At 40.4% G+C, this 10,095-nt stretch overlaps 1 protein-coding gene across 1 annotated transcript in view; it reads right to left on the bottom strand.

Moving 5' to 3' along the window:
* Window positions 1-3,957: 3,957 nt before the first annotated feature.
* HCRTR2 (hypocretin receptor 2) overlaps window positions 3,958-10,095 on the bottom strand; it is a 71,624-nt gene continuing 65,486 nt past the window's right edge. Inside the window, exons 7-8 of the mRNA XM_077811587.1 lie at window positions 6,484-6,684; window positions 3,958-4,151 (exon numbers count right to left, since the gene is read on the bottom strand). Of these exons, the coding sequence (XP_077667713.1) occupies window positions 3,958-4,151; window positions 6,484-6,684 (395 nt within the window). The remainder of the gene's footprint in view (window positions 4,152-6,483; window positions 6,685-10,095) is intronic.

Below are 10,095 nucleotides of genomic sequence, written 5' to 3'. Positions count from 1 at the left end.
CCGCCTTATCTGAGATAGCCTTTGGAACAGAGGAGGGAGGCTTGAAACATTTGCAGCTACTGGAGGAAAAAAAGGGAGTGAAGTATTTAAAAAGATACATTTTACAGAACAATGGCTATACTCTTTCACGGTGAACAACACTAGTCACATTACATAGCACATGTGATTTTGGTACAAGGTCGCATTTTGCATCTTATATTGAGTGTCTGCGGCTTTGGTGTTAGAGCTCACACACGTAGTGCCGGGCAACAGAATTCGGCTTGCAGGCGGCCAGGGTAAGCCATAGTATTTCGGCTTCTGCAACCTTCATATCAGCAGCGCCCTCCTCTCCTATACCAAGCAAAGCACGTTGAGTTGGCCATTTAGTGCTGCGGTTTTCCTGTTAACGTGCAGCAGCAGAAACCAAACTAACCTCTCCCCCCATCCAATTCTCTGGGGTGATTGTTTTACTCCTCACCCCACCACGTGGCTGGCATCAGGCAAGATCCCTGCTAGCCAAACGCAAACAGCTCAGCGCCAATGCCCCCCCCCCCCCCAGAGTGACTAACTGTGGGGAGGATTTCTTTTCAGCCACAGGCAAACAGCCGAGTAGGAACGGCCACCTCTGAATATCCCTTTAATTAAATTCCCCTATTTCAACCAGGCTACCACGAATTATATCACTCTCCTGAGGATAACACAGAGAGATAAAGAACGGATGTTGCTTGAATGCCAGCAAACACCGGGACCATATGCTGCCAGGCTTTGTCATGCAATGATACCAGATTACTTGCTACTAGCATGGCGTGGTATAGTGTCCTACCATGGAGGATGGAATAAGGCTGCTCTCCCCAGAAACCTTCTGCAAAGGCTTTTAGAATACCTCCAGGAGAGCTTCATGGAGATGTCCCTGGAGGATTTCCGCTCCATCCCCAGACACATTAACAGACTTTTCCAGTAGCTGTACTGGCCACGAACACATCCCAAGTCCTCAGGGCTACTTAATCATTAAAAAATGCTTGCTTTTATAATATGTATTATATTTAAAAAGGTACACTCACCAGAGGTCCCTTCTCTGGCTTGGGAGGGTATTTCAGTCAGGGTGATAAAAAGATCCTGGCTGTCGGGGAGAACAGTGTGCTGTGTGCTCTCCTCAAGCTCATCCTCCTCCTCCTCATCTTCTCCGTCTGCAAAATCCTCAGGCATCGCGGAGAGTACCCCATCATCGGAGTCCATGGACAGGGGTGGGGTAGTGGTGGCGGCCCCCCCCCCAGAATTGCATGCAGCTCAGTGTAGAAGTGGCATGTCTGGGGCTCTGTCCCAGAGTGTCTGTTTGATTCTTTGGTTTTCTGGGATGCTTGTCTGAGCTCCTTAAGTTTCATGCAGCACTGTGTTGCGTCCCTGCTGTAGCCTCTGTCCCTCATGGCCTCGGAGATTTTTTGAAATGTTTTGGCATTTCATCTTTTGGAACGAAGTTCTGATAGCATGGATTCCTCTCCCCATACAGCGATCAGATCCAGTACCTCCCGTTCAGTCCATGCTGGAGCTCTTTTTTGATTCTGGGACTGCATGGTCACCTGTGCTGATGAGCTCGCCTGGCGAAACAGGAAATGAGATTCAAAAGTTCCCAGGGCTTTTCCTGTATGCCTGGCCAGTGCATCTGAGTTCAGAGTGCTGTCCAGAGCGGTCAAAATGGTGCACTGTGGGATAGCTCCTGGAGGCCAATACCTTTGAATTGCGTCCACACTAACCCTAATTCAAAATGGCGATGTCAATTTCAGCACTAATTCCCTCATTGGGGAGGAGTACAGAAATCGGTTTTAAGAGCCCTTTATGTTGAAAAAAATGGCTTCGTTGTGTGGACGGGTGCAGGGTTAATTCGATTTAATGCTGCTAAATCCGACAAACTCGTAGTGTAGACCAGGCCTAATTTAACTAATTATTTCTCATGTGGTATCATGTCAAATGCTTTTCTGAAGTCTAAATATATTAGCATGGTTGCATTTCCCTTATCTAAAAAAATCAGTTATTTTCTCAAAGAAAGAAATCAGGTTAATCTGGCATGATCTACATTTGGTAAACCCATGTTGCCTTACATATCCTTTACCATTTACCCACAATGAATTTTAATTTTCCTTCTGAAGTCTTGCACACTACTGAGGTTAGGTCTGTAATTGACCAAATGACTTTTCCTCACCCCTTTCCTAAATATAGGTATAAAGTTAACTATTCTCCAGTCATTACCCCAAAATAGATGGATTAATTAAAAATCCTTGCTATTAGACTAGCAATCTCATGTGCCAGATCTTTCAGTATTCTGGGATGAAAATTATCTGTTCCTCCCCATTTGAATGCATTAAACTCTTGAGTTTTTCATCCGTCTGAAATGTGGTAATTTCCATTTCTATGCTCATTTCCACCAGCCATCCTGCCTTCATGCTCATGTTCCATATTATCATGCTTATTGAAAACCAAGGCAAAGTATTCATTTAGTTTTTGGGCCATACCTAAATTAGTTTGAATCTCCTCCCCTCATAGCCTCACTCATTGCATCCAACCTCATCCTTCCTTATTTCTTATTTATGTAACTAAAAAACTCATATGATCTATTTTTAATTTCCTTGGAAAGAGCTAATTCAGTTTGACATTTAGCAATTTCTGCATTGTCTAACCTCCAAGATGTACCTTTCTTTGCTCATCTATCCCTTTTACCATTCCTTATAGGCTCTCTGCTTACTCCTAATAACCTTTTTGAGGTGGTTAGTCATTCAGCTGGGGCTGGAGTTTTTCCCTATGAATTTTTTGTCCTTCAGTGGGATGCAAGTTACAGATAGTTTTTGTATGGCTGATTTAAAGAAATTCCAAGCCAGTTGACTTCTTTAACTAATTCCCTTGATTTCCCAAAGGTTACCCTTTTGAAATAAAAAGACATAGCTGACAACTTGTTTTTGTTTACCTTTGTATTTAATTAAACTCATGATCACTCAGTCCAAGGTAATTTCCTACGACCATCTTATCTATGATTTCCTCACTGCTTACAAAAACCAAGTTTAAAACTGCATCACCCCTTGCTGGTTCAGCAACAATTTGATGAGGAAAACTGTCATCTATCATATCCAGGAACAACTAGGCCCTACCAGTATTAAGAAGCATTTATTCTCTAATCTATATCTGGGAAGATAAAATCTCCTATTATGACACAATTCCCAGTAGTGTTTTCCTCTCTAATATTTATTGTCATCCTCAAAAATGGTAATATTATTAGAAAGATAAATACTACTATCCATATCGGAGTCCGACCCTGGGGATCTATAGCAGACCCTTATAGCTGTCCCAATAGAACCTCTTTTGCAATCCTTCCCCAAGGTGATTTTGACCCAAATAGCTTCTGTTTTGTCTATACTGCTACTTCTTTTTTCTTTACAGTTTTCATAGATGCACATCTTTATTTCTAGCTCTCCTAAACAGACATACCTTTCAATACCAGTCATGAGTGCTGTTTCACCATGTTTCTGTAATCCCTGTGTCTGGTTTGCCCTCCTGCACTAGTATTCCAGATCTTCCATTTTATTGCCCAGACTCCATGCATTTGTGTATCACGTGTAAAAGTAATTCCAAAATTCCACTAATGCATAGGAGGATAAACTGTCATTAATGGTATCAGTACATAATATAAATGTTAATGACTCCTTGCTTTGAAATACTGAGTTCTTTACATGATGCATTTGAGAATGTTACATGGCATCTGGAACACATTAAAAATAAATATATCCAGTATGTACAAAGCATGATGCAATATATTCTTTAAAACGTCTTGCAATGATGTGAATTCTGTATGTTTAGCTCATGAGGAGGTAAGTAAGTTTCCATGAGACTGGGAATTGAAGAAGCAGTCATTTTGGGGGAATCCCTTTGTCCAACTGTTGTGTTGTTACTGGAATGCCATTCACAGGTTGTTTTAAATGTACAGGGCAAACCTCATCCCTGGTGTAACTCCAGTAAGGTCAGTTTGGTTACACCAGGGATGAATTTGGCCCACTCTGTATTCTCTGTTGTGCCACTGTCTTCCACAGAAACTCTTTCTGCTTCATCTAAACTTGAAGTCATGTTCATCCCTGACGTACGCAGGTGCAATTCCACTGACTTCAATGGGCTGAGTTTGGCCGTGACACCTGTAACATATAATATGGATTTTACTGCTTACAAATGGGGCCAGACTGGAGTCTTCTGTCGATAGTATCAAAGGTCTATTGACATCACCTAGGAGAAAAGTTTCTAAACACTGCCATCATTTTTTCAGCAGAATCCTCCACTGAAGGTTATGGGGAATTCTGCTTAAGAAAAAAAACAACTCATGTCACAATATTTCTCTCTGAATTTTCATATTTTCAAACATTTAAAACATTTGAATGATATTTACAAGCAATGGCTGTTGATTTAGAACCCTGATTTAGTCTTACAGGGTTATATTTTACCTGAAAATATCCAATACTCAGAGCCCCTGAAGATGGGTGTAATGTAAGAACTTTAAAAAGGTAGGATGGAATATTACCTTTGCTCAAACCAGCCACTCTCCCAACTGTTACATTTTAGTTGCTACTTATTTAACATTCAGCCAATGAGTAGATTCATCAGTAGATACACTGGCCTGGTCCTTATCAGGATTCCATCGTGTACCCAAAGCACTTCTGACTTTTATTAATTGTATGGCGCTCAGACACAGGCACAGAGTTGAGAATTATGAGAAATAATGAACTCGAGCAGGAGCAGCATCTGCAGCGACACAGTTAGAGAGGCTTCCCCAACCAGAATCCCTTCTCACTGGTGTAAATGTGTAGTATCGATGAACCCCACCTGTGCCACATACACAGAAACAGCCACAGGACGGAAGATGGGCAAATTAAAGTTTAATCAAATAATAAACTCTGGTAGGAGCAACAAATAAACTAGCCTTTTCCATGTCTGCTTTCCCTTGAGAATACAGCAATCTTTTTCCAGAGGACCAGTGTTTGAGTCACCACCACCCTACATGTTGGTTGGTACTAGGTAGGTCTGGGAAATTCATGATATACATGTGCGCAATAGGTTTGTAATGCTTGCAGGTGGTATGGATATACATAACTCATCCTATGCCTATGTATGGGATCACGGGACTATATCCCTCTTCTTGATGCTACTGCCTCATCGTGTTTGGAGCTTTGCTCTGAAATAAGAAATCAACTCTGCTCTTCCATTTTTGAGGATGTCTGATATCAAAACCAACATGACACGGGAACAAACGACACATGGCACATTGCTTAATGCATTACTGGAAGGTGCTCAGATACCACGAAGAGGAGCACAGTATTAAAACCTATATAGCACAGATTAAGATAATATCAAACAACAAAATATATCCCAGGCAGTAACAGCTAAAGGCTTCATCCTATACCTGATGTCTTCAACGGATGCAGTATCAGGCACTAAAATAATTTCAGACAGTAGGTCTGATAGTTTGAGGAGTTTTTGTAGGAGCCGACATGAATCTGAGTGTGACTCCAGAGAAGAATTCTGATTTTTTTGCAATGTAATATCCCTTTGCTGAACAAAACCTAATCATGTGAGGCTTAGATAGTTCCATTAAAGTAAAATCTATAATGCAGTGTCCAAGTACAAACAACAGTGATGCCTACCAGTAGGACTTTTAGACGACAGGACAAAAGGCCTTCCTTAAACCTTATCCCACAGAGCTAGACATCTGATTTCCCTTGCAAAGTTACATTGGGATATAAGACAAATAACAAAATATATAGCAGAGCCCACTGTGTGAGAGAATTAGGGTACATCTAAAAGCACCCTCTTTCTGAGAAACTGAATGATAATGGCTTTGCCACTCCTCCTCAGCACCTAGGTTAGTCTCAGACAATGTGAGAAAGAGAAGAAAATACCATATGACTTCTCCACATGACTAAGACAGCTCAGATTCAAAGCTGTTTATGAAAAGATACTTTGAAATTTTCATTGACATTCAGGGAATGCAAAAGGTTTGCATCCAAGTTTGGAGAGAATGTCTGTTCTAAAAAATTTCTGCTATATCGTGGCACAGTCGGAGAATCAACACGAAGCTGAATACTGGCTGATTTCACACACACATTCTGACTTAAAGTCAAATATTGTATACATCTCCAGATACTTGCTCTTTACTGCAAGATCAAAACAAGTAGAAATCCAATGAAAATATTTAAACAACATACTACCCTCCCCTGAAATTCCAATGTATACAGCTTCAAAGCAAATTATATGAAATTATAACTCTCTAAGTTTATAAGCAAAGTTGTGGGTGAATTTATAAAACACATTTTGTAAAATGATATTACTTGCTGTCAGTTCACAGTTCTACACTCCTTGCCCTGCAATCTTGTGGTCACTGGTTAAAAGACTGTTGGATGTAAGATCAAATTTTAATTTACAAAGGCATCAAAAGACAGGGACAAGTATACTACCAGTTGTGAATAGGTCCAGTACCATTTGCTGGGAGTGTGCTCATGTTGGTCAGCACAACATGTTCTGAAAGTTTTGAAACATTATCAAAATTGCTGATCTGGGTGGTCAAGGATTTCCGACTTTCAGTGCTTGCATGACCTCTGGTGAGTCGTTCATCCTGGTGATGGTGAATGCGAAGCCAGCAACAAGAAAAAGCTGCTTTAAATTCTTCTCTAAATTTTCCTGTCAATCAAAAAAGAATGCACAAAAACATTATTATACAAATGGTGTTTTAATAAAGCTAGCATATGGAAGAGACATGGTTAGCTAGTGCCAAAGTGAATCCAAAATAATCAAGTACTCTTCTAACACGACAAAAGCAGGCAAGAACAGTTTTAGTGATTCAGGAAAAGGCAACAAAATTCCACCTTTTAATAAGGATTTATAGTAGGTGTAGTAGGAATACTAAATTAATTTTTACATGGCAGACTAGACTGGCTCTTAAGGCAATGTTCCAGTTTGTTTGTTGAGTAAATAAAACACATTTTATGAAAACAAATAATTGAACTTGAGTAGGTTGAAATGATTGGGCTATTACTTGACGTGAAATGCGAGGACAAAACTAATTTCTGTTTTACCTTGCACATTTTACAAAGGAAACTGGATTAAAAAGATAAAGAAATATCTGATTTTCTGTATATTACAGTGGTCATATAAAGAAGCTCCTATTCTGTCCATTTTCAGGACCTTTGAAATAATTGGGGACACACTGAAATTGTTACTACAATGAATTTCATTACAGGAAAGATGGTGTGTATTTAAAGAACAGGGCTGGAAGTCAGGAGTCCTAGGTTCTATTCCCCATTCTGCCACAGGTTTCCTTGGACAAATTATTCACATCTCCCACCAGTTTCACAGTCGCTTCAATGGTGACTTGATTTACACCCATGTAAAATGAGATCAGAATCACACCCTTAATCTCTCTATGTCTCAGTTTTCTCATCTGTAAAGAGGGGATATTAAAACTTACTTTCCTAACAGGCTAAATGAATGAATGTTTGTGTTCAGGTACCAAAGAGATGGTACAATATAAGTAAACACCTGGAGAAACAGAACAGACGCTTGGTATGAAGCCTTTTGGATAGCATAAGAGCCCCCAGATTTCCATGTAAAAACTTTAAATTAAACACCAAACACATTCAGAAAAGTTTGGCTAACTCTTGTACACCTTTTTCTTTGATGTTGCCTCTGTGTTAATAAATTTAAGCTGGGAGAAGAAACAGATGTATTGCAATAAGAGTGTCCCACATCCAAATACCCTGAATTTTAGTGTTCTAAGGCTCTAGATCCAAATTTTGAGTCTTGAACCAATAACTGATGTTGTGTTAATTTAGATTGAATAAATGACCCTGAGAGATAAGGTGTTACCATGACCCTGAAACTGTCCAACATTAAAAGGTTTAAAACAAGGTTTGGCATTTGGTATATAGAGACCTCAGCCTCCTTAGTGCCAGGGCAAAGACACTTTTAAAATGTTTTTAATCTTTTATTTAAAAGATGCAGGGGGAAACAAATTAAATAATTTGAAATGTGAAGTCTTAAGTAAGGCTTTCATTTTTACAGCATCCCTTATTTCCTTTCCTTTTGGCTGTAATGAGTTTTAGAAGGAAAACGCCTGTTTGACTGTTTTTGAGATGGTAATAATTGTCCTTTCTGGAAAAAAAGAAGAGGTTATTAGAGATGGGATAGAGCTATTGCTGCTGTTGTTAAAGTCTGATTCTGTTTCCTAAAAGGACAAAACCACACACGCATCCCCCTCACTGCTGGAAAACTGCTTGCAACCTCACTGCAGGCACAGCATGTCTTATTGGCCACTCCAAGGCCTGGCAAATTTTTACCAGCATTGAGCTGTTTAGGGCATTGCTTTTAGCCACCTTTCTGGTCACAGTTACAGCATTGTTGCAGAAAAGACAGTTTTGGCTGGCTAAGCCAGACCCTTATTAGACGAAAGAATAAGGAAATGGATAGGAAAGAAAAATAAGGTAGGGAAGGAAAAGGACAAGTTGGGGTGCGGGGAGGGGAGGAAGTCTCACATCCCGGGTGGTGTTTGGGATTTAGCCAAAGCTGGTGGAGGTGTCCTTTGGGACCCTCTCTCTGGCCTGGTCCACCTCAGGATTAGGTCCCAAGAGACGGTGGGGGTGGCAGCATGGTGGTGAAGCTCACTCCTTCCCCTTCTCTTGTTTTTCTGTCAGCAAGCATTCACATTCCCTGCTTTTGGTCAGCCAGCATTGACTTTCTCTCAAAGTCTCTTCTTTTATGGACCCCAAGTGAGTGATGGATGGAATTGCTCATCCCTTCATTATTCTGTCCACCAATTGGGCCTAAACTCTAACAATTTTGGCTCACTGATTTCTAGTCCCTCACTTCTCTAGTTTACCAGACATGATCTTAACACCATCCTTGAATTATTTCAGTTGGTCTTTTTCTTTTGTACTAATTCACTGTCTCCCATTTGCACCTTTCCACATTAACAGTTGTTGTTCTAGGTTATTGTGACAGTTTATGAACTTCCATTTCCTTTTCACAATTGAGCTCACAATTAGGGTAAATCTGTAGGCCCAACTGCCACAACAGTAGCCAGAAATCTTGGTTAACAGGTCATTGTTTGCTAGATATCGCTGAATTGACTGGAAATAATAAGAACAGCAAATCCTATTCTCATTAGATTTCCTGGATAGTTTTGCAAACCTTGGATACCCAGATGAGCATCCAAATGTTTATCCAAACCTTATCTGAACTACACCTCTAAACTTCATCTATCACTAGTTGTGATCAAGCCTGCAACAAACCAAACTAAATGGTAAGAGGACTGAAGAAATGTTTGGTGATTTTTTTTTTACATACTATATTTCTACTGAAAACAGTCTCATACAAATAATAGAGAAGGATCAAAGGTAATAGAAGAGAGAATGGTAAATAAATGTCAGTTAGGAATATTTTAAGACTATTTCTACATTATATTATTTTTACAAAGGCACAGTATTGTTACACTAACAAGCAGGTAGATACTAAAATATAAAATTGTATTTTGTAATATTTTTCTACTGCTTCATTTATCTTTAGAAAATATCTCTTTCACCACAGCTTCAAAAATCCCCAGCAGTAAAACTATAAGAACACATAGGTCCTTTTTCTTTCATCTAGGTAGAGAATCTTCTGAGATTCAGCAACCTCCCCTCCTTTCTCCCCTCACCCAAGGGGGATTCCTGCCATTTAAGTCCTGGAAAGGATTAACTGAAAGTAACATAAAATTTCCCCCTTAATTATGAGGTCCTCACAATACTTGTAGCCCTTACTCAGGGCCAGATTCTGCCACCCTTAGGCACCCTCCTCTGTCCTGAACCCAGCCCCAAGCTCTCCCCGCCACTCTCCTGCTGCTTCCAAACCCACACATTACCCACTGCTCTGTACCCTGACCAGCGCTCTCCCCCCTGCCCTCCTGATGCCCCTAGTCCTATGGTATTCCCCCACACCCACCTTCTAGCTCTCCCCTCTGCATGGCGTCACAGCTCTGCTCAAATTTGGCCCCAGTGACCTGCCATCCTGACAGGGAGGTGGCCAGGCCAAATTTGAGTGAGTGGCATTGCAATGCAG

This window comes from Eretmochelys imbricata, chromosome 3 (assembly GCF_965152235.1).
Source record: "Eretmochelys imbricata isolate rEreImb1 chromosome 3, rEreImb1.hap1, whole genome shotgun sequence".
NCBI lineage: Eukaryota > Metazoa > Chordata > Testudines > Cheloniidae > Eretmochelys > Eretmochelys imbricata.
The sequence above is the reverse complement of the archived record's forward strand: the minus strand, read 5'-3'. Positions and strand labels throughout refer to the sequence as shown.